The 22,335-nt window shown below is 38.7% G+C and overlaps 5 protein-coding genes and 1 non-coding gene across 6 annotated transcripts; 2 read left to right on the top strand and 4 right to left on the bottom strand.

The window, feature by feature from the left end:
- Nucleotides 1-9,278: 9,278 nt before the first annotated feature.
- Nucleotides 9,279-11,782, bottom strand: LOC126796210 (sucrose transport protein SUC2-like). Its single transcript, XM_050522973.1, has one exon. The coding sequence runs from the start codon at nucleotides 10,765-10,767 to the stop codon at nucleotides 9,292-9,294; it is 1,476 nt and encodes a 491-aa protein (XP_050378930.1). The 5' UTR covers nucleotides 10,768-11,782; the 3' UTR covers nucleotides 9,279-9,291.
- Nucleotides 11,253-12,958, top strand: LOC126795395 (uncharacterized). The gene is given in 5 exon segments (XM_050522238.1): nucleotides 11,253-11,384; nucleotides 11,957-12,109; nucleotides 12,112-12,130; nucleotides 12,652-12,669; nucleotides 12,771-12,958. Coding segments are annotated over 5 exon segments (510 nt in total).
- On the top strand, nucleotides 11,507-11,588 carry TRNAS-GCU (transfer RNA serine (anticodon GCU)). Its single transcript has one exon. It is a non-coding gene; the product is annotated as a tRNA-Ser (tRNA).
- Nucleotides 12,959-13,307: 349 nt separating the features above from the next.
- Nucleotides 13,308-15,356, bottom strand: LOC126796211 (probable WRKY transcription factor 53). Its single transcript, XM_050522974.1, has 3 exons — nucleotides 14,675-15,356; nucleotides 14,443-14,574; nucleotides 13,308-14,115 (listed from the first exon to the last, which is right to left on the bottom strand). Exons 1-3 carry the CDS (start codon nucleotides 15,004-15,006, stop codon nucleotides 13,500-13,502), a joined length of 1,080 nt encoding a protein of 359 aa, XP_050378931.1. The 5' UTR covers nucleotides 15,007-15,356; the 3' UTR covers nucleotides 13,308-13,499.
- Nucleotides 15,357-16,697: 1,341 nt separating this feature from the next.
- LOC126796212 (uncharacterized) lies at nucleotides 16,698-17,687 on the bottom strand. Its single transcript, XM_050522975.1, has 2 exons — nucleotides 17,154-17,687; nucleotides 16,698-17,010 (listed from the first exon to the last, which is right to left on the bottom strand). The coding sequence occupies exons 1-2, from the start codon at nucleotides 17,586-17,588 to the stop codon at nucleotides 16,993-16,995; spliced, it is 453 nt and encodes a 150-aa protein (XP_050378932.1). The 5' UTR covers nucleotides 17,589-17,687; the 3' UTR covers nucleotides 16,698-16,992.
- A 677-nt stretch (nucleotides 17,688-18,364) lies between these two features.
- Nucleotides 18,365-21,618, bottom strand: LOC126796213 (uncharacterized). The gene is made up of 7 exons (XM_050522976.1): nucleotides 21,363-21,618; nucleotides 21,193-21,254; nucleotides 20,941-21,076; nucleotides 20,402-20,474; nucleotides 20,068-20,133; nucleotides 19,453-19,664; nucleotides 18,365-18,803 (listed from the first exon to the last, which is right to left on the bottom strand). Exons 1-7 carry the CDS (start codon nucleotides 21,503-21,505, stop codon nucleotides 18,746-18,748), a joined length of 750 nt encoding a protein of 249 aa, XP_050378933.1. The 5' UTR covers nucleotides 21,506-21,618; the 3' UTR covers nucleotides 18,365-18,745.
- Nucleotides 21,619-22,335: the final 717 nt, after the last annotated feature.

Here is a 22,335-nt window from a genome sequence, read left to right as displayed (position 1 = left end):
GGTTTCAAACGTCGGTCAACGTGTCCAACAGTCAACTTTTTCTGATACGCCACGTGGCGTGTCCGATACGGCGAAAAGGCGTATCGTGTCGTATCGGTGTGTCGGGACGTGTCGGACACAGCGACACGCCTCTGCCTGCCGTATCCGTGCAACATAGGATCTAAGTATTTGTACTTGGGAATTCGATTGAATCGATTCATTCATAATTAAATAATGAAATTGAAGACGAAAAAAAAATGTACTTGAGAAATAAACTCAGAAAGATTAGATTAAGGTTAGTAGAATTATACGGTTTGGATTTATTTTTCAATAAATCTACGATTGAAATTTAAAAATAGATATATATATATATATTTATATATTTTTTTAATTAAATAATTTAATATAATATAAGTTGGTAGGTACGATATACCATAGTATACGAAAAATCTATACCACCTACCTACCATATTTTTAATGTTGGTACGGTATACTGTACCATATACCGTGTACCAAGTATTTGGTATACCAAGGTATTTGGTACGGTTGGTATACGAATTGGTTGGGATGGTTTTATATACCATTGCCACCCCTAAATTTCTTATATAAAATTAAAATGAATATCCTTCATAAACTACAATATGAATTTTAATTTATAACTATAATTGTGGACATATATATATAATTCAATATAAAGAATTATGGTAGTAAAACGATAATTCCCGAATTGAACTACAAATGTCATGACACATTGAGCAAATATTTCATAGCATGACAATACTTCTCCCCTCCTCTCAATAAGCATTACTGTGAATTTTGCTTACAAATTGGTAAATTCTTAACATGATATATTCTATAAGCAGTAAACCAACAAGCATCACGATAGCATAGACCCAAATTACAGAACTACAAAGATCTTTTCTCATAAATAGAGTATCAAAGCTCAGAAATGAATTGAAGTCAGAGAGAAAAGAAAAGGAGAAGATCACACATGTTCTACAACCATTATTCCTAGTATCAAAACGAAATGTACATCTGCATTCAAACTATCAGCACAGAACTTTGCTCGAGTTTATTCCATCTAAGAATAGTTTCACTCATGAATAGAAGAGTACGAACGTTTTTTCACTATCATTGAGAAACTCTATGTATCATTCTTATTCGTTTCTTTTTAACAGATGTTGGACCTTTAATCTGGAAAAAAAAAGTACAACAAAAGAAATTAATTCACTTATGCCAACTCTTTGCAAACAGGTCTTCTAGTTCTAGTCTAATGAATGCACTAAATTTCATGAACGAGTTTGCACTAACCAGGTTTTCATAAACCGCCCTCAGGTAGCATTCTTAATACTCGTTCACTATCTGTAGAGGCTTATGCATAAAACATATAATCAAGTACCTGAAACTCTTTTAACATTCTTCCATATAGAGGTCTGCACCTTTCATAGTGTATGTTCCATTTTATCCAAAGTAGAAACTGCTGGCAAATGTCACATTGCTAACATTTTCTTTCCAGCCATTTGATCCACTTTTTCTCAGGCCACAAGTTGCAACTGACTTGCTTATGGGGATGGGAGTGGTGATGCATTAGCAATAGGCAGTAGAGGCACCAAAATTATGACTCTTGGCTTTTTGACCATCACCCAATCTTGCAGATCCAGATTGATGTCGGAGTTTGTAGTGTCAATAAGACCCTCTCAATGTACTTTTCTTCTGCAATGGAATTGCCACCATCTGTCTTTGCATTTTCTTCACCACTAGGCACCAGCAGACCATCTATTTTTGAGATTAACATCTGCATCAGATGAAAACCAATGAGGTCATTTCTGAAGGCAAATGCAAGCAGACAAACAGGACATATGCCATCAGAATTGTTTATGCAGAACATAACAAATTGAAGACTTGACATACAATTTAAAATTGAGTTGCCTTTTTCGAGAGAAATAGCATCAGAAAACCTCCTCTTACTTATGCATGGACCAAGAAATTATACTTATATACATTTAAGCAAACAAAAACAACCATGAGTCGATTATATATTATTACAATCAAGATTATTCTAGATAGTCACACTTCACACCTTGCTTCCTTTTTTTGAGTTTTAAAATACCATTTTAGATTCAAATGACAGGCCAGCCCAAGTAGATCTGTCATCATTTACTTTAATAACATTTTCTATGAAGAAGCAGGTAGCAATATAGTAAATTTCTGTAAATTTTGTAGAGGACAAACTCGCATTCTTGACATAATGCAATGAACTTAACAAGGAAAATCTTTAAAAGAAAATTATATGTTTATATAAATAACTAATCTGCCTACTGTCACAAGTTTTACAAAAAATCTTTTCAATCCTATTCTTTTAACTCGAGGCCTGAGTTGGACCACAAATATTAAGCAATTGCAGAGTTAGGCTTGAGCAGAAGAGTATGTCACTACTCGCTAGTTCAATATACACATATTGCAATGAACTAAACAATAAGCTTTCGCTCAATTTGCAAGATTGACATGAACATGAGAAGCCTTTGCTACTAGAAGCCATCAACAAGAGAGTGAAATGTCCATTCAGATCTTCACTTCCCAATAAGACACTTATTGAATACTATCTGCTGAAAATGGTTCACCTCAATCACTTAAAGGTTGAGATCAATATTAACACCATCAGTTATGCATATGGACCTAACGGACTACTAAATTGTGAGCAGTCAACTAATTGAATACACTACTAGTTTCAGTATGCATAGAAAAATGAATCTTGTCTCATTTCTTGTCAATAAAAATGTATAGACAGATCTCATTCATGTAATGGAATGATCACAATTTCAGGAAAGATAGATAATTGCATTTCTCACCTTACCAGAAACCCATGACGGCATAAATCCGTCAGCAAGCGCCCACACCACTAGTTTCCGCACCTCCTGCATCGCACAATAAACTCCACTCGATTACTTTTGTTTCTCAACTGATAACAAAGTTAACTCGAACCCATATACAGAAAACGAAAACAGCAGAGTTGAACTATAACTACTCCAAAATCAGAGTTGAACTAGCTTCTGGAGTCTTAAGTTCTACAAAAAGCATATAAAAAGATCAAAATTTAAGGTACATACATACACAAATACATACTATTGTTAACTCCAATACTTCCAATAGTTTGCAAGTTGCATAAATTATTCTATTGTTGTCGAGCCACAAGTACCAAGATCAAAGAATATATCAGCCTGAAAAGAACCCTCAATTAATCGGGCCACAATCGAAATGTGTAATGTACTTAGTTCAAGCATGATCAAACCCCAAATCTAAACTGCAATCAATCAAGCCAGATCAGCGACAAGGATTACCGAACTACGTACTCTGTCTGTTACAGCGGGAGAGCGGAGGCGCAATGTGAGAGGAGGGAGAGGACGCGTTGCTAAATCAGTAACAGAAGGAAAGTGATGGTGCCCAACGTAGTTGCAAGGAAAAGGAAATAGCAAAAAACTGATAATTTCATTCTGAGAAAATTCTTCGGTGCGCTGAACGTACCACGTGGCCTATTATGAAAATGCAACACGTGTTATGTTTCCCCATCTCAACATCCTCTCTTTCTCCCTCTATGCTCATCTTCGGCCCTCTTCTTCTTTTTTGTTTCCAAGTTAACTACTCTTTCTCTCTCTCTAATACAGATAACTACTAAATGCTTGATGTCGGATTCTAATAGGGTCCATCCCTCTTTAATAGAGGTGTGAAAATTATGTGATGTTCACGTAAGTAAATCAAGCGCGCTTATTGCTTTGGTGACCCATTAATTGATGAAGTTGATTTTGTTGAAACTTAAAGCAACATTTGTTAAAGGTTAGAAACAAATCTATAACCTTATGGTGGTAGGTGGTTGATTTATTTGACAAAAAAAGAAGAATGCATTGATGAGCATGTTAATATTGAGCATGAATCAAGGAAGAAAATTGACTTTGTTTTCATGCATGTTACATGCAAATGCATGAATTACACAAAGATATTTGCATATATAAAGGCATGAGAAGTGATGCAATAACATAGAAGAACAATAAAGGAGAGATCATCTTGTGTGTGATCAAAAGTGAGAGATAGAGAGAAAACTCCAAGTAGAGAGTTTTGTGTGTGTAGCAAAATAAAGTGTGTGAGAGTGTATCCCTTCAAGTGTGAGTCTTGAAGTAGTGTTTCTCTCAGTGTAACTTTTCTTCGTATAGTGGAGGTTTTTTATTGTTGTTACCCGTGGACGTAGAAAATTTGCCGAACCACGTTAAATTTTGGTGTTCTCTATCATTTTTATTTTCGTTTGTGGTTGTGAGTTATTTCTATTTCCATTCTACAGTTCATTCTTCCGCATTCCCTAACATATTCTTCTTCTTCAACATCATCTCTCATAAAAAAAACAAAGAAACTCCCAAAAACTCCATAGCCAAAGTCAAAGCCATTCTTGTCATCCTTTAACTCTTTGACATTATTAAAGCTCCGACTTTTTTTCCCTGCGGAGTCATAAAAAAAGAAGATTAAAGCACCAAACTTTAATCATCATTCATCAAAGACCTCACTCTTTCTTTCTAATACAAACAAACATTGCCGGATTAGTCTCCCATTAATCCCATTGATGCCTCTAATTTACTAAATCATGCCTTCTCATTCAACCCGCCATTTTTTAAGTTCACTGTACTGAGTATGCTCCTTGAACTAGATGACAACATAAACTCCATTCCCCATCTCATTTTTATTTTATTTTCATGGAAACAGCCACATCTACTCCTCTACTTCTACTTCTCTCAAAGCTCACACCTATCAACAACAACCCACCAAGCCCAGATGCCACAACAACAACCCGACCTGGAAGCTCGACCCGCCGACGATTGTCTCCTCCCAGAACTCCTAGTGCTGCCCTGCCGCCTCTAAACCCATCCCAACCCACACACATTCCCGCCGCGGCGACCCAAACGCGATTCAGAGCTACCCGTCTTCAAAGCCTATAAGATCTCATGAAAATCCCTTCCACCACAATGTCCTTAAATTGGTGATGCACAGGGAATTTGGTAGTCATCTATATTGGAGAGAGAGAGAGAGAGAGAGTAGTTAAGTTGGAAACAAAGCAGAAAAAGGGTTGAAAAAGAGCAGAGAGGGAGAAAGAGAGGATGTTGATGTGGGAAACATAACACGTGTTGTCTTTTCATTCGATGGGTATAGGTCACTTGGTACGTTCCGCGCACTGAAGAATTTCTCTTTCATTCTTGTCTTTCTCAGAGCAAAAGTTACATATGTAGGACTGCAACCAATACCAACTAACCTCCAACCCATATGTTATTTGCAACCTAGTGTCACGCCCCGTTTTCGGGAGTGTTAATTGTGGGTGTCGTTGGTTAATTGAACATCAAGCATAAGTGAGATTGCTCCAAGATAACAAGTGTATGAGATATATGCTTGTTCCTTCCAAGGGGTTCAGGCAGGCCGACCCGGTTCAGTTTGGGGAGCTTGTCGCTAGTCGGGGACTTAACGTCGGAGAAAGGAGTTGGCCGCCCTACACACAGGTTTGGGTCTGGAGCCGATCCCCTGATGAGCCCAAGGCAGGGCGAAACCAGTGCATTACCCCGTTGGATAAGGCTGGCTCCATCGGGATGGAGCGCCGCATGGACAAAGTGGTATCAGAGCCGCCTCAACATCGTTGTCGCTATGTCGCCAAGTGCTCACACGTGTCGTCGTGTCTCCAAGCGCTCACACGTGTTGCCGTATCCCCAACCTGGGGGGCTCCGCGGGGGAGTCGAGTAGGCAGGGTCGCCTCTAGGGGGAGGACCAGACGAGAGAATCCGTTGTTAAGTACAGGACGAGAGATCTGACGCGAAGTCATTGTTAGGCGATCTTTAGGAACTCCTTTTCGTCGCTCTAGGCATCGCGGGCGTACAAGGGTTACGCAGTCCGCAAGTGGGGATGCCGTGTACGAGGACGTACACCAAGTTTGGTGGGGGAGGATGTCACGTCCCGTTTTCGGGAGTATCAATCGTGGGCGTCGCTGGTTAGTTGAACATCAGACATAAGTGAGATTGCTCCAAGATAACAAGTGTATGAGATATATGGCCGCTCCTTCCGAGGGGTTCAGGCAAGCCGACCGGTTCAGTTTGGGGAGCTTGTCGCTAGTCGGAGACTTAACGTCGAAGAAAGAAGTTGACCGCCCTACACACAGGTTGAGGTCTGGAGCCGATCCCCTTATGAGCCCAAGGCAGGGTGAAACCAGTGCATTGCCCTGTTGGATAAGGCTGGTTCCATATGGATGGAACACCGCATGGACCAAGTGTGGCAGCCAAATGACTAGGTCTGTGACACTAGGCTACATATCAAACTAAATCTGTATTGTTCATTAATGTGACATCAACTATCTTCAATTAAAGTGTGTTACAATATAGCCATTTAATTTTTTTAATGTGTTAGTATCGTTTAATTTATATATTATTATTTAATTACAACTTTACTTTTATAAATAATAAATTTAATAAATTTATTATGAAAAATATTAAAACTTAAAATTTTATTTCATAAAATTTAAAATTACATGAAATTTAACTAATTTAAGTTACATAAATAATAGTTACAAAATACTAATAATCATGATCATTTACTGTATCGGTCGGCAATTCCGGATAATAGGCATCATCGGATGGTAGGAATAACTCGCGTTGCCTATATTTTTGCATAGTTATAAACTATTCATTCTATTTTAAATGATAGCTATATTTGTCGCTTTTATTTGTAATTTAGTTAAAAATTATTAGTTTTAATAAATGATTATTGTTTGTTCGTTCATTAAAAATTATTAGTATTATACCAATAGTGTTGTAGTATGTTTAAGGAGTTATTACACTATAGAAAATGCAAATTGAATTCAAGTTTAATGTTTTACTATATTATTTCAATAAAGAGAAATACAATTTTCTTTTTCAAATAATGAAATATATATTCACTAAACAATGTTGTTATGTATATATGAAATTATTCACCAAAATAACAATTAACAATAGTTTTTAAGGTGAGACTCACGTATGCTAGTGTGCCAGAAAAGTGTATCAGAAGTAGCTTGAAATGGCCATAGCACACTACCCCATCGGTTGGAGAGGAAGTGTGTCAATAGCCCATGGGTTAGAGATGGCCCAAGAGAGAAACAAAAAGACAAACTTCTACCATGGCACAGGGCACTACCCAAATGGGTGTAGAGAGTAAATTAGAGAGGCTGTTGTGGCGTGACTCCAACAGAAAGCAACTAGGGAGGAGTGGTAAAATATTGGAGTTAATTCTATTTTCTTTTTCCATTGATTTTTACCTTTTCTAAGCCTAAATAATGACCAATTAGGTGAAAATATGCAATTAGGTAGCAAATACTAGTGGTACCAATGGTGCCTGGTCTCTATGTGATATATAATGGAGAGACCTGTGTGAATTTGTCATCCTCCAGACTCCACATGATTTTACAGTTGAAAGTCTGACCTATCTGAGGTGGTTAATAGCCAGCATTTATGTTTGGAGCCGTTGAACTGTATAAGTGGAATACCAGCCATTCTTCTATACGTATATCGTCTCCTAAAGCACTTACCAGAATTGGAGATGGTAGAAGAGTCAGGCGAGGGTAGTATACCTTAGTACAGCGTCGATTGATCCAACAACAAATGCTGGTAAATTACCACCTCCGATGGCAGCATCCAACAGGCAGCAACATGATTCTTGGCAACCACATTGCAAAAATAATTCCATATGTTATCTAAGCAAACTCTAGTGCTGGTTTACTAGAAGGGGCAAACATAAACTATATCGAGGTGGTTTACTAGCCGGCTCTTGTGTTGGGAGCCTTTGATTTGTATAAGTGGAATACTAGCAAGGCCGGCTAAAAAAAAAAAAATACAGTAGCAATGGCTCCTACCATAAATGCCGGTAAGTAACCAGAAGAGCATCCAACAGCCCGCTTACCAGGCAGCAATAAAGTTCTTGACAACTACTACATTGCAAAAACATTTCCATATCTTTCAAAATTCGAAAACGGAAGAACATAAGTTTTAAATCTGTTTGCTTGTTGTTGCAGGTTGATCATTCAGCTGTAGAGACCTTTGAGCAAAGAGGTGGACAGACGGACAGTGACTACATCACGAGCTTATCCAACAGAAGCAATCTATAACAAGAGCGCTAATGCATGTTAAGGTTAACAGGGAGCCCTTAACATTCACTTCTGCTGCATTGTTCAACAAATATGTTAAGGTCAAGTTGTCAAAAGGACTGAGTGCTTGATTCCAGATTCTTCTTGCAATTAGTTCTAGGAGTGATATTTTATTTAAAATATATATATACAGTCCATATCCAGAGTGAAGCTTCACTCTGAAATTTTAGAGTGAAGTTCTAATTTTGACACACTTTTCAGTCAAATTTTTTCACCATAATTGATTCAATATTTAGGTATGCTATTCAAGATCATCTCTACAAAATTGCACCTAATTCGGACATCGTTAAGGTATTGAAATTAGATTAAATCAATGAATGAATTAAAACTGTTCAACGTGAACCGTTCGTGTAAATCTCAATTTTGAAAACTCAAACCATTGTCAAATTGGATGAAACTTTATAGAGATGATCTTGAATAACATACCTAAATATTGAATCAATTATGGTGAAAAAATTTGACCGAAAAGTGTGCCAAAATTGGAACTTCACTCTAAAATTTTATAGTGAAGCTTCACTCTGAATAAGGACTATATATATAGGAACAAGATTTTACCAGAGTTGATACAGAGGGAATTTACTTAAGAAGAAAAGAAGAGACCAGACTGAAAAACAGTCAGACTCAACATTGGCACGAAGATCAATGGAAACCAGGAAACTGGAGAAGATTATCCCTAATCCTATGTGCAAAAAGAATCCAAACTTCATATTTACCCCTGATTATTAAATTAAAAACCCGTTTCTTTGTACATACTCATAAAAACCAAAATTGCTCCCTTTCACAAAGGTAGTGAGAATCACAAAGGTACACTAGACCAACCGGTTGTCATTATCTTTCAAATTCATGCATTTTGAAATGAGGAAACATAAATACATCTACATGATATGAATGCATTTGCAGATACTTTTAAAAAGAAAACTAAGCTTAATTGATCGAATTCTTGACTCAAATGAATTCTTCTCTGATTAAAACATGTACAGTAGGCTGTAAAACTACTGTAAATTATAATCATCACATCCAAATTATAATCAATTCAGAACAAAATGCAAAACTATTTGCAAAAACAAGGAAGTAAATATAAATTCCTAATACAAAGTAAGGAACGAACTAGGCCGTCACACTATAGCTAAAACGGTTTCAGTTGAACTATCATCAGGTTCAGGAGACGGTAAAAGAGTCAAGGCCAATATTCCACTTACAACAGCAGCAATAGCTCCCAAAGCAAATGCCGGTAAGTTACCACCTCCGAAAGCAGCATCCAAAGGTCCGCTTAGTAGAGATACAAACATTTGTGGTACAGCAATTGCAATATTCAAGACTCCCAATGAAAGCCCTTGTCCTCCGCCAGAATTGCTGCAAAAAATGGAGGCCATGGTAAAAGGAACGCTGTAGGTCACCGCTTGAGGTATCCCCAACACAGCAAATATAATCAATGCACCGGCCTTGATACCAGCGGGGGGTGGCAGCAGCTTATTAACAGATGCATGTCGATGTGTCTTGGCCAACTTAGTGACCAGTACGGTCATGAGTAGACAAATTGCTTGCAGAAAGTTTACCACTCCCCAAAGTTTTTTAGCCCCTTCCCTGCTAACCAAGTAGACAATCCCAAGAGACATGACTCCCAACACGACAGAGTTGAGCATGAGACCAAGTGAACCGGCCCTAACTCCCATGCCATACAAATGCCCTTTCCCGACTTCACCTCCGTACACCTCTTTTCCCATCCAATCTGTGTCAAATAGTAAGAAGCCGAACCACGCAATCCAATTCAAGCAAGTGACCAAAAGCAAGATCCACATCGGCTTTTTCAACTGTTTACAAGCACCCGTAATTTCTTTCAAGAACAAGACTCCTCCCTCTCCTTTCTCTTCAGTACATTGATCATCATTTGTGTCCTCGCGTACGTACACCATAGCCAACGTAGTTAGTAGTCCAAGCAAAGCAATGGCTATGAAGAAACAGCTTTTAAGATTTGCACAGTAAATATCACAGGCTTTGGTGACGGTGAAAGGGAACATCTTGTGGAGACTTCTCAACGATCCAGCGGCGTAGCCAAGCACGTTTCCGACAGCCATGAAAAATGAGTACCAGGCATTGGCTGTGCTCATCTTCTTCGGGTCAGAACCGGAGATGTCGGCTAAAAGAGCTCGACAGGGACCCTGTAACATGTTGTTGGCCACGTCCAACATCCAGAACCCGATCACAAACACAACGACGGCTCGTGGCTTAGTATGTTCGAACAAGGAATCACCGCAACTGACGCCTATATCGGCGGCGTATCCGATGAGGAAGACGGCAATGGCAACAAGCGCAACACCCGCGGCTATGAATGGTTGGCGGCGACCAAAACGAGATTTGCAACGGTCGCTATAGTAACCGACGATGGGTTGCACTAGTAAACCGGAAATCGGCCCGCACAACCAGACGATGGAGGCCCATTTGTGTGGGACCCCCAGTTGCTGTACGTAGGGTGTAAGCAAAGACAACTGCAACGCCCACCCGAATTGCACTCCGGCAGCGATGGACGCCACTAGTATCATCTTCATCTTACTTTCCGGTCTTGATGACTGCTTCACGCTCTCAATATCCATTTTCTTTTCTCTAACTTTGGCTTTGGTTTTGTGAATACGAAATGAGAAAAGCAAGAGGTCCCTTATATAGGCCTTAATCCATGGTCGAAGTTCATGGTAAGTTATAGTCCTCGTCGGAAAAGGAGACAGATGCAAAATGGGAGTTCGTAACTATTGCTTTTGAATCAGTGACTAAATTTAGGTACTTCAGTTTAAGATGAGTCCTAATTGGAAAAGGAGATAGTGAGTGAACTGGGAGTGAATTGAAAAATACTGTAAGTTTCAGGTACTATGAATAGTACAAATCCTAGTATGACATGGAAATAGGGAGTGCGTGCCTTGAATAGTAAAAATCCTAGTAGGACAAGAAAACAGGGGGTAAAATTGGATTCCACAACCATTCCAACCTAGGTAATTCCAGTTTTCGTTTTCTTGCCTTGTGTAAAATGACAAGAGGTGCGGTGATAAAAGTCGTAAACAGATCCAAATGAGAATCATAATTGCAAATGCCTGATCATTTGAAACCTGCAAATAACGAAGTAGTAACACACCGACCTTGCTCTACAGCTTTCCTACTGTTTCAGCTTGTTCTACAGATCAAGCTTGCATCAAGGAAGAAACTGAAAAATGTTTACATGGTGAAATACCGTAACGTGGCCAACTCCAATCGAATTTGCAATTTTCAAAATACATTTCAAAAGCATATTTAGCATCTTCTTTGTCATAGTATAATGGCATGATTGGCGTCACAACACAGAGTGTCGCTTTGGCCGAGTGGTTAAGGCGTGTGCCTGCTAAGTACATGGGGTTTCCCCGCGAGAGTTCGAATCTCTCAGGCGACGTTTGTCATTTTTTTTTTCCTCTAAAAATTTGGCTTTTGATGATGGCAAAAGCTGCAAAACGCAGAAGGCCAGAACTCTTCTTCTTCAACCACACGAACTCGGAACTTCAACCTCAACTCACTCCCTCCCTCCCTCCCTGCCACTCTTTCGCAAATTTTCACTGACTATTATTTGTATTCAGTTTCATTGCAAAGCTCCCAACTTTGTTGCCCCCCCCCCCCCCCCACCACCACATTTTCTGGCATCCTCTTCTCTATTCCACAGTCCCCGACCAAACCGACCACTAAGAAACAGAAACCCCAACACTAGTTGCACACAGACAACTAGAAACATAAGAGGTGGGATTGTATGTGGGGTGATATTCCCAGCCAGTTAATCCATGGCACCCAACATTGATTCGCAGAGCATAGCTTCTGTTTGCAGCTTCTTTGTTTCCCTATCTTGGTTTCTTGTACTTCATCACCAAGTCCAAGACTTCCCCAAAGCTCACGCTTTTTGGGTTTTACTTCTTGCTTGCATAGTTGCATTTGTTGGGGCAACCAGTGAGTCTCTTTTTACTTTTTCATAACATTTTGACTGTTGTGTTGAGCTCTTATGTGGGTTGTAAATTCCAATTAGCAAATGCTTGAATCTCATAATTGATTTTTGAGACTATATGACTCTTTCTACGTGCTGCATAAGATGATTGTTTATATTGGACTTGGTCATTGTTTATGTTTTGCTTCTTGGACGGTTTTGAGCGCTTATATACAACCTCAAAGAGGTTCTTGATATAAATTTGACACCCGAAAGAAGAATGCTTGTGTTTCTATCTAGCAGAATGTGATATAGTTATACTCATGCAGGTCAATGGCCCTTTGGTCATTTTATTTCCATGAGATGGGGATAGCAATCTTTCGTTGTACTTGATTTTGTTTCACTTTGCTATTTCTGAAAATGCAAGCGCTTGAACATATTGTTCTTGTAGAATTTGCCTTGCTATTTACAATTTTTACATCGATTTCTGGCTTCAACTCTGACATACTTCATTCTTCTTGTTTGCTTTCGTGTCAATGCTAATCAGTCCCTGCAGGAATTTATGGTACGTTTTTGCTGTCTATAGATGTTTTAAACTTCATAAGCAGCAGAGTAAATGTATCGATGCCTAACCGTCTTATATACTCTCTTTATGTGGCTTAACAGCAAAGGTGAACTACGGCACTTCCTTGGCGAATGTCGATTGGTTACACGGTGGGGCGGAGTCACTTCTCACTCTAACCAACATATTCATTGTGTTGGGTTTGAGAGAAGCTCTGAGGGAAGCTAAAGAGAAAGAAGGAACATCAGAGTCTAATTCAGGGTTGAAAGAGGAAAATAAAACTTCTATTTAGGTGCACACTACATGTTTTTCTTTTTATGCTCATTCCTATTGCGTTTTACTTCTCTGGTTTGCGTTCGGCGCTCCTTCTCTTCTGCTTTACAACAAGCCACTAAATGTTTATACCTAATATCTCTGCAGTTTATGTTGTGATGTTCTCCTGAGAGACCTTGATCTCTCATTCAGTCTATATAAAGTTATAACCATTTTTGTTATTATTTTTTCTGACTGTTGAAACTGGAAATAAATTATTGTTTTTGACCTCCAGTATCCCTGCTTTCTGCATTTGGATATATGATGTGTTTGATTGTATGGATCTGCTGCTATATTATGAAATATGAACCAATTCAGGACGCCGTCAATTCGAATTAAAGAGAAAAGTACTTGGAAAACTTGTTATAATAATGAATCCTACCCTTGGCCAACATCAGGAAAAAAGAACTCATGTTTTACAAGTCTTCTTCCCTTCCTATAATACATGGTTGATCAAAGACTTCTAACAATCTAGCAGCAACCTAAATGCTACTTATTTTTATCCTCAAACCCAAGTAGAATTATAAAAAAAAACCTGGAGTGTCAAATTGGAAATTGGGGTCGAGTTCCCCTAGATCCAGAGGGAAATCCATGTCTGGAATTGGAGAATTGGTTGAGGAATTGGTGGCAGAGATTATCTCAGTGAGATCAGATTCTGAAATCTGCTCATTTACTGCAACGTTTCTCATTTGGCTTGGTGGTGCCAAGTAGTAATCAGTTCCTGTGACTGGAGATAGCATAGGTTGAGAGAAGTTTCCAAAGAAACTATTATTATCAAACATCGAAGATAGGAAGTCATCTCCACTCATTGTGCATCCAAACGAAGTCGAAGTAATAGGACATGGAGATTCCATCATATCTCTGTCTTCCAAATTCTCAGTATCGACTCTCAGATTAATTGGAAAGCTCATTTGCCCCACTTGAGACTGCTGTGGTTCAGAAATGTTCTCACGCTTGTGTCTTTTTTGCTCAACCTGTTCTGGTGATGGTGGTGGTGGAACTGAATTGCTGCCAGTAGAGCAGGTATGCTTTCCTTTGTATGTGATTTCAAATGTGGTTGGGTCTTGATCTGATCTCTGCACTTGCTTTGTAGCCCAGCAGTTCTGTGTGTTCCTGAAGGTGCATCTGTAATAGCTTCTGCAAACATAAGCAAAAAGGTTCATAATCAGCTTCATAACAAAATGAAAATTGTGCCTTTGAAGAGTTGTGTGTTTCTCCTTTCTGTGGGCCAGTTCAAGTTTTACATAATAGGTACGTGGGATACTTCTTTTCTCCTTGATGATTCTAATTTCCATTAAAATGTTTAGCTTTGGGTGTGTGTGCGTGTAAATGTAATAGATAAGGTATAATATCTTGCTTTTCTGTACGTGGCATAAGTGAATATTGCTGCAAATGATTGAATGAGTGAAATGGAATCTGTCGAAGGATAAGATATATATTTGAAGAAAGAGACTGTTTTATTACCTAGGATATTTGGCTCCTAGAATATCTTTCTGCCCATATTTTCTCCAGCTTTGGCCATCTTCATGAGGTCCTTCAATCCCATTCTCGGAGCTAATCCTTATGACATGGTCAGTCCATTTGGCGATGCTCTTTCTGCAAAACATGTATCAGGAAGCATATTAGTTACCAATAATTAAGCATTGTTTTCTCGTTCATATTCTATGACTTAAAACTTAAAAGCATCTAAACTTACCTCTTTTTGGAAATTTCTTGCAGATCCTGATGATCATTGAAACTCATGTGTTTATAGTCATCACCACAAGGACTAGTATTGGCAGACATACGAGACTCCTGAATCACGGTGGATTTTATGTCCACATGAGATGTCTGAGGCGAGCCACTCGATTGCAATAGCAAGAGGGCCTTTTCATATGAGCTCAATATCCTCTGCACCAAGAATTCCCTGTTTTCTGATGAAGCTGATGTTGCATTCAGACTCAGCCTCAACTGTTGTGCTAACTCCATCCCTTGAATGATCTCCCCCACCAGTGACTTCTGCTCCCAGCTCTTACTAGCTGTATCCATTTCTGCAACTTCAAGTCTCAACAAGAACTGCGCCGCGAAATATAACACAAGAGCTTTACTGGGTACTTGTCTGAAACAGCACTATTTAGATATAATATCAGCACATCTTCATCACACTGGATATATCAGATTTTGGAGAAGCAAAAGCTTCAAACTTTGCAGCAAGAGTTGAAGAAGCCAACGAGATGTCGAAGACCCAGATTGTTGTTTAGAGCAAGAAGCTACGCACATGGAATTATATTGATTCTGTAGAGCAAGGAACTTGGACAGAGAACAGAAGAAGGGTGTTGAGTATGTGAAGCTAGCTGCAGAAGCAGAGAGAGAATAGATGGAGTGAGGGACTTGTATTTGAAATGAGAGAGTGAGGGTGTTGTATATATAGGTGCCTCTTTGGATTTGGAAGATAGAAAGAGCTGAAGGTTTGACTAAGAAACCGAGTAATTCAGCTCTGACTGGTCTTTGGTCATATATGCTGACCAGTTCTATACAATAATTCCTTTTAACTTGTAAAAGGGTCTCTCACTCACTCTCTACGATTCGTCGTTTGTGGAAATACGCATATGCATGATTGGAAAAGCTAGAAAGTCAAAGAGTTGTATGAGAAACTATGAGTTTAGTGTTTTGGTATGAATTTCAAACCATATTACGCGTGAATGTTTGGTAACACTCACTTCTGCCCAGTACTGAGGAAACTGCAATGGTTTCACGATGTGACGAAAGAAGTTGTTGAGTTATAAATATTAAATATGCAATGATGTAAACTTTGACAGAGATTTCAACTCGGGTTCTGATTCCACTTCTATTGCTATTCAATTAGTGGATCTATTTGATCCCAAAATATCTAGGGGTTCTAGAACGTCTTCTGCAGCCGGGCTTTGGTGGATACAAAAATTACAGTGAAGACTGAAGAACTCTGTACTGTTGAAACTTCTCCGAGTAGATGTAGAATATCAATTATTTCCACACATCAAAAAACTTTGAAACAGAACTAATAAGTTGAATTAAGATAGACCATAGTCATCGTACTTTACACATCAATCATATATCCACGTCCCTAGAACATGTGTACTTTTGCTACTTCATATGTCATGAGTTAACATGCAATTGTTTACATGATTGTTTCAAGCACATTTCAAAATCTATATACTTGGTGGTAAGAACATAGGCGTCCAAGCAGTGGGAAGAGTTGCCTCTGTATATTTATACCGACTGGCAACTGTTTTGGTATATAGTGCTTGATTGAGCGGTCTTGGTTTCTTTTTTAGATTAGATGTGGTATTGAATGCTTCCAGAATAAATTATGTTATAGCTGAACTCTCGCCTCTCGTTTTTTTCATTTAAACAAAAAAAGTTCAATTGATCATCGCTAGTTTTGGGTTAATGTCCACCACATATTTCCCTTGATTTGTAATTTTAGATTCTATCTATAAAGAATTACAATACGTTTCTTAAGTTTATTGGAGCAAATGAGGAGACCTTTTTTCCTATAATAAAGAAAAATCAAAATATGGAAAAGTTGTTGGAACTTGTTTTTCGAGTGAGAATGTAGAAGATGAGAAGAGAAAGGATGAGGCAAATTCCTAGACATGACAAGATGGTGTTCCATCTTTAATTTGGTGATCAAGAGGGTCAAAAAATGTGGGTCGTTAGTAATAACCAAGTATTGTATGACTTTTTAATGAACAAATGCATAGCATCAATGCATCATAGTTCACAAGTTTATTATAACAACATAAATTAATGTTATTTTCAGACACTTACATAGTACATTTGACTTCCTTCACAAACACCATAAAACAAGCACATGTAACCAAGAAGATATCACTACTCACTAGAATATATCTTACGAGGCAATTTATATATATGTAATACGTACATATATATTTGGTGTTTGTTTATTCATTTATCACAGATGTATTTATTATGGTGGCCTTATATCTCTTCATTTCCACACTGATCGATGGCCAGTTTCGACTCCACAGCTGATCAAGCATGCGTACAGTTCTGCGAAGTGCAAACAAAATAAATTTCAGAACAAGCAAACAAGATCTGCTAAAGACTTGTCAATTTATTGGTGCCACTCTTTAACCTACTGACACACACAAAAATGACACAATACATCTCAAATTATTCGATCATAAAACTACCTTGTGTTTGCGGCTGTTGCCTTCGTTGTCACTGTCGCTCTCACTGTCGCTGCAGCTGCTATCACCAGAAATTCCATCTTTGATCTTCTGAAACAGATTTCTTCCGTCTCTCTCCTTCTGGTGGCGATCGCCCCTGGTCTTCTTGGTCTTCCCATTGCATGCCATCACCCCATTAGTAGTACTAGTACCACCTCCGTGGTGCTTGGGGCCGTTCAAGCCCTGGTGTTCAGAGTTCCTGTAGGTAACAGTTTGTTGGCTGTAGCATGTAGTGGTGGTGTGTGGTTGTCCATGCATACGATGAACTCCTCCTTTCAAGAAGCCAGCCATCTCAGACACCTTTTGCCCCAGAGATGAGCTTTGGTGGTTGCTGCTAGGCTTCTGGCATATTTGCTGGCATGCCTGATTGGCAGGCCTGTGGCATTGGATTGAAGCCATGCTGCTGAGGATTTAGTCAAGGAAATGAAAGAGTAGTTTTAAGTTTTTGAGCTTTTAATTGGATCGCTTGCTTGGTGTTGAGGCATGCAGAGTTGAATCTCTTATATAGGCATTGGAGTAGTGGGATTCATTATTTCAGCATTGTATATATGATTATATATCACCATCACCCTCAATAGAATCTGCTTTAGCAAACCAGTCAAAACACCATATATTCCTTCAGATATTAGAGAGAGAAATCACCATCAGACAGCTTTTCTTCATTCAAAATCCACAGAATAAGTTCGTGTGATTTGACCATTGCTGTAGATGCTGTTAGTGGATGAATTTCGTTATAATTGACATAATTCCACACAGAATTCCGTTTCTTTTGACAGATAGAATAGAAAGGGAACAAGAAATCTAGCCATCTAGGGAAGGATCCCCATCATACATACAGCAATATGTTCAAAAACGGGAGGGGATGCCGGACACATCTTCCGTTGAGCCAAAGAAGCAGACATGAATTCCATTTCTTATTGCCAAATCATAAGAGCCAAGTTTCGCTACTTACTGTACTCATTGAGCTACCTCCTCCACCAGACACAATTACCTGCTTCCGGAGTTTGATCGTTCCTATCCCTCCATAGTGCTCTTAATATGCAGAGGACATATTCTCCAGAAGGGAATCATTAACATACTTTTGGTCCTAACTTTGCTAAAAGCAGATTCAAAGGGTGATAAGATGGAAAGCAAATGGGATCCAACTAATCCAAGCTCTAGAGTAGACAATGCCATTACCCAATTCAAAAAAAAATGTCATTGAACGTCGAGAAATGAAACAAAGTTCATACCATGCTCCATGCCATTGCCTATAAGGCTATAAAAGAAGGCAATATCACATGTCCAAGAAACCACAAGAGAGTTCTAGAGAGCTGGTAAGAACACTTCTCTCACAATCACTTTCCATGGCCTCGTTGCAGAACCACAAACCTATTCAAGACAAGGATTCGGCAGGGGCGCCTAGCCAGTTTTACAGTAACTGTCAGCCAGACTCACCACTGCGGACAAAACTCAGACACCGTAGCCAAAACCGAAACTCATTCCTATAGCCAAACCCAGACCTACTACCTAGATCAGAAGTTCGGCAAGGCCAAAATCCAGGTTCACTGCGTGGCTCAAAGGACCGGAATGAAATTGAAAGAAAAGGCAGCAGGGCACAAGAGCAAGGAGAATCTGTGTAAGATAAAATGCAAGGAAGGACATAAGAGCAGCTGCGAATCCTGAGATATAATCAGCAAGCAAACAAAGGTATTCTTGTATGATACGAAGTTATCAATCATATGATGAATAGTTTCTACAAATGATAAAACTGCAATAAAAGTTTTAAAAGGTGGATATTATGTCAAAAAATAGTGTGCAATGGAAGTAGTTTATCGATGTGTGATGGCCAGATGTAAGTACTGCTCATGATTATATAAACTTGCAAGCCATGACCGTAAGTATAGTGCTGGGAAGATCACAATTGGGGATTGTGTTGGGGACATCACATGGATTGTGTAGCAACAAAATAATTGACCTTCTAGTTCTCAATATCAAACTCAAATTATCGGATCTGAATCATCTTATACCGAAACGTTATAATATTTAATATCCGAAACTATCAGGTACAATTATAAGGGGTGATATGAACACTATATAGCGGTTTACAGTTATATCCTGACAAAACTATTTAAAACTGAGGCCATAAGCTCTTAGCAAAATCAGTTCTGCTTTTACTGAGATCAACACAAAAATAGCAAGAGAAGATACATTATAGACTAACACGATGCAACACTTGATGTTACACACTTACACTACAACTTTTTGCAATATAAACTGTCACCTTTCTCCAAAAGAACTCGACAGACAGGCTGCAATTGCCTCAACAGCAAGATCTTCCACTTCGTCTTGCGTTGACCCAATGGTTCGCAGTTGCTTCTTTCCAACCTTGAAGGAGTGGTCACCACGATCAATCATATGGAGACCAGTAAGACATTTCATCTTCTTGCGAGTAACTTCTAGCTTTTCCAGTGAACAAAGTGCATCTTTACTACCCTGAATTAACACATGGAAGTTTGCAATCAAGAGAAGTGTGAGAGATAAGAAATATCAGAAAGATATTAAACATGTATAAGAAAGCTGACTGTAATAAAACTTAATTCAGGTTCACCAATCATATGTAAGAAAGATACTGAACATAACAATTAATCATTCTCCTTTTCAAAAAAAAATTAATCATTCTATATTAAGTGATGCAAGTGAACAATAGAAGACATATATCAAAGGCATTAACCAAAACACAGAAGGCTAAAAGCATATTATAGTGAAACAAATATGTTCATTCTGTATTAAGTGATGCAAGTGAGCAATTAGATGGGAAAGACAAAGCAGACCACATATATTAAAGGCATTAACCAAAACACAGAAGGCAAATAGAAAATTCTGGTGAAACAATTACCTGTACAAACATTATGGGAATTGAAAGTTGCAACAAGGTTTCATCTCGCAGTGCCCCATTAATGCCCTGAAATTTAAGGAACTCAGGCAAAATCAGTAGCATATTTAAATAGTTTAGTGTGTGTGTGTGTGTTGAGAGAGAGAGAGAGAGAGAGAGAGAGAGAGAGGGGGGTTGAAAAATGATGACGAATTAGGTAACTGCTACAGGAATGCAGATGGACACTGACAATTTGTTTTCCAACTGTGTTATTGAGAATTATGACTGAAAAATTTATAGCAATAACCAAAAGAAGAAGGATAGAAAATGATATAGGGATCACATTATAACACCTTACCTGTAGCGGGTATCCTAAGCATACGATTGCTGAAGCACGAATATCTTCCTTGCAAGCTACCATGCAGCTGACTCTGCAGACCAATGAAGTACAGAGATCAACAAAAGAAAGCACCTAATGATTAGTATAGAATACAGCAAATACTGAACTTCTCTATTATTGAACTATTGAACATGCATGCTCTATCAGTATCAAGGACCCACCAGATGATTATGAGTTTTTGTTTTTTCACAAATCCTTCATCAGAGGCTAAAAGGAAACTCAATTATGTACACGATGCATCCACGAAACTTCTGAATATCAGAAGTCTAGGCTATCTAATATCATCCTGTAGTGACTTCCATAAAATTGGTTTTCTTTATAGAATCCAAATTAAATTTGCTAGCAAGGCACTAAGGGTCGAATTACAGTTTTCAGGCTAATAAAGCATACTCCCCAATTTACATCTTCCTCAGTTCTCCTACAATTTATACTTTTCTAGTAATATAATTTCATCCTACAGCAGTAATCCAGTAGCAGAAAAATCAAATGAATGCCACCTTGAACCCATAGATTTCCCAGCCAAAATCAATGGATGACCAGGGTCCTTGGCAACAGTTTGCTTCACAAAATCTGCGTGAAAATCAACCAACTTTTCAGCCTTCGGAGGGGCTCTCTTTTTCCCACCAGACATGTCTGCCATCAATTCAAGTTCAAGACTTTACAACACAACAAACCAAGCCCATGAACAACTTAAACCTTCATACAGCCAGTAAAAGTAAAATTTCAGCAAAATTACAAGTAAAACTCACATGGGTAATCAAAAGTAACAACTTCAGCAGCATTCAGTGCTTTGCCCAACATATCCTTCCACATAAACAAAGCCCAAAAACCCCCCAAAAAGCTTCAACCTTTAGTCTCAAAATTTAAACTGAAAGCTTCAAACTTTATCAAAAGAAGAGAAGATGGAGATATGAGGGACCTGATCATCCAATCAGAAGAAGAGGGGGCACCGGCGCCGTGCGCAAAGACGACCACAGGGGATGATTTCTCCGGCGAAGTTGCTGTCGTTTCATTTGTACCATCGTCTTTACGCCTGCGTTTTGGACTTGGTGGTAAAGCCATCCCTAATGAAGCAAAAGCCCTTAGAAATTTACAGTAGAAAAGTTGAAAGCTCTGAAATGATTCTGGGGATTTAATCGCAGTGAAAACCCTAAATTTGAGAGGCTGAATCGATTTTCGCGCCAAAATTCTGATTTAATTGTTTATTTTGCGGACCAGGTTTAACGCCTGACCGGCGAAGTCGAGGTGGGCTAGACGAAACCCATTTCGCGTGGGCCTATTTATACGATTTTGTCTGTTTTTTTTTGGTGGAAAATAGTGACAACCTAGTCAATTATTTAATCCTTACACTTCAGTGTTTCACCAGATTTATTTTGAAGCCGGAATGCATATTTTGATCCAAAAACGCAGTTTTCCTATCCCCTTTTTCTGTCTAAGAACTCCAACACTAAAAGCTGAAAGCTTTCATTTTTTGGAAATGAAAACCAAAGAAGCTCGAGTCAGTCGAGCACCACAACAAAATAGAACAAAAACAACGTACATTTGATTGTTTGTGACATCTAGCCACACTTCTTTTGGCTACACTTCATAAACAATTAAATGTTACATTTGCTCCATTTTGTTGTAGTGGAGTGGAACTTCAATCCAGTGAGACTAAAGATATACCTTGTTATATAGGACATAAATAGAGCACATAGTTTGTACAAAACTACGATTTATGTTCAGCTTATCTCACGTGAGATTTCTGGTATTGATGTTTCTTCCATGCACCTTTAGTGGTAGTGGGAGTACTGAGACGGCTATTTGTGTGGTTGATTAGAAAATTGGACTTTTTCATGCTCACTGAAAGACTGAAACTCCATGTAAGAGCATGCAACTCCAATAAGACCAAG

Source organism: Argentina anserina, chromosome 5 (genome assembly GCF_933775445.1).
Source record: "Argentina anserina chromosome 5, drPotAnse1.1, whole genome shotgun sequence".
Lineage (NCBI taxonomy): Eukaryota > Viridiplantae > Streptophyta > Magnoliopsida > Rosales > Rosaceae > Argentina > Argentina anserina.
This window is presented reverse-complemented; position numbering and strand designations above follow the sequence as displayed.

Excerpts from the sequence above, each read along its gene's own strand:
- LOC126796210 (XM_050522973.1), bottom strand. The coding sequence starts at position 10,767 with ATGGATATTGAGAGCGTGAAGCAGTCATCAAGACCGGAAAGTAAGATG.
- LOC126796211 (XM_050522974.1), bottom strand. The coding sequence starts at position 15,006 with ATGGATACAGCTAGTAAGAGCTGGGAGCAGAAGTCACTGGTGGGGGAG. Across the intron at positions 14,575-14,674 it reads CAAGAAATTTCCAAAAAGAG|AAAGAGCATCGCCAAATGGA; the intron begins GTAAGTTTAGAT and ends CATGTTTTGCAG. Across the intron at positions 14,116-14,442 it reads CTAGGAGCCAAATATCCTAG|AAGCTATTACAGATGCACCT; the intron begins GTAATAAAACAG and ends TTATGTTTGCAG.
- LOC126796212 (XM_050522975.1), bottom strand. The coding sequence starts at position 17,588 with ATGGCTTCAATCCAATGCCACAGGCCTGCCAATCAGGCATGCCAGCAA.
- LOC126796213 (XM_050522976.1), bottom strand. The coding sequence starts at position 21,505 with ATGGCTTTACCACCAAGTCCAAAACGCAGGCGTAAAGACGATGGTACA. Across the intron at positions 21,255-21,362 it reads TCTTCTGATTGGATGATCAG|GTGGAAGGATATGTTGGGCA; the intron begins GTCCCTCATATC and ends GGCTTTGTTTAT. Across the intron at positions 18,804-19,452 it reads TCGAGTTCTTTTGGAGAAAG|ATTCTCCTTGCTCTTGTGCC; the intron begins GTGACAGTTTAT and ends TATCTTACACAG.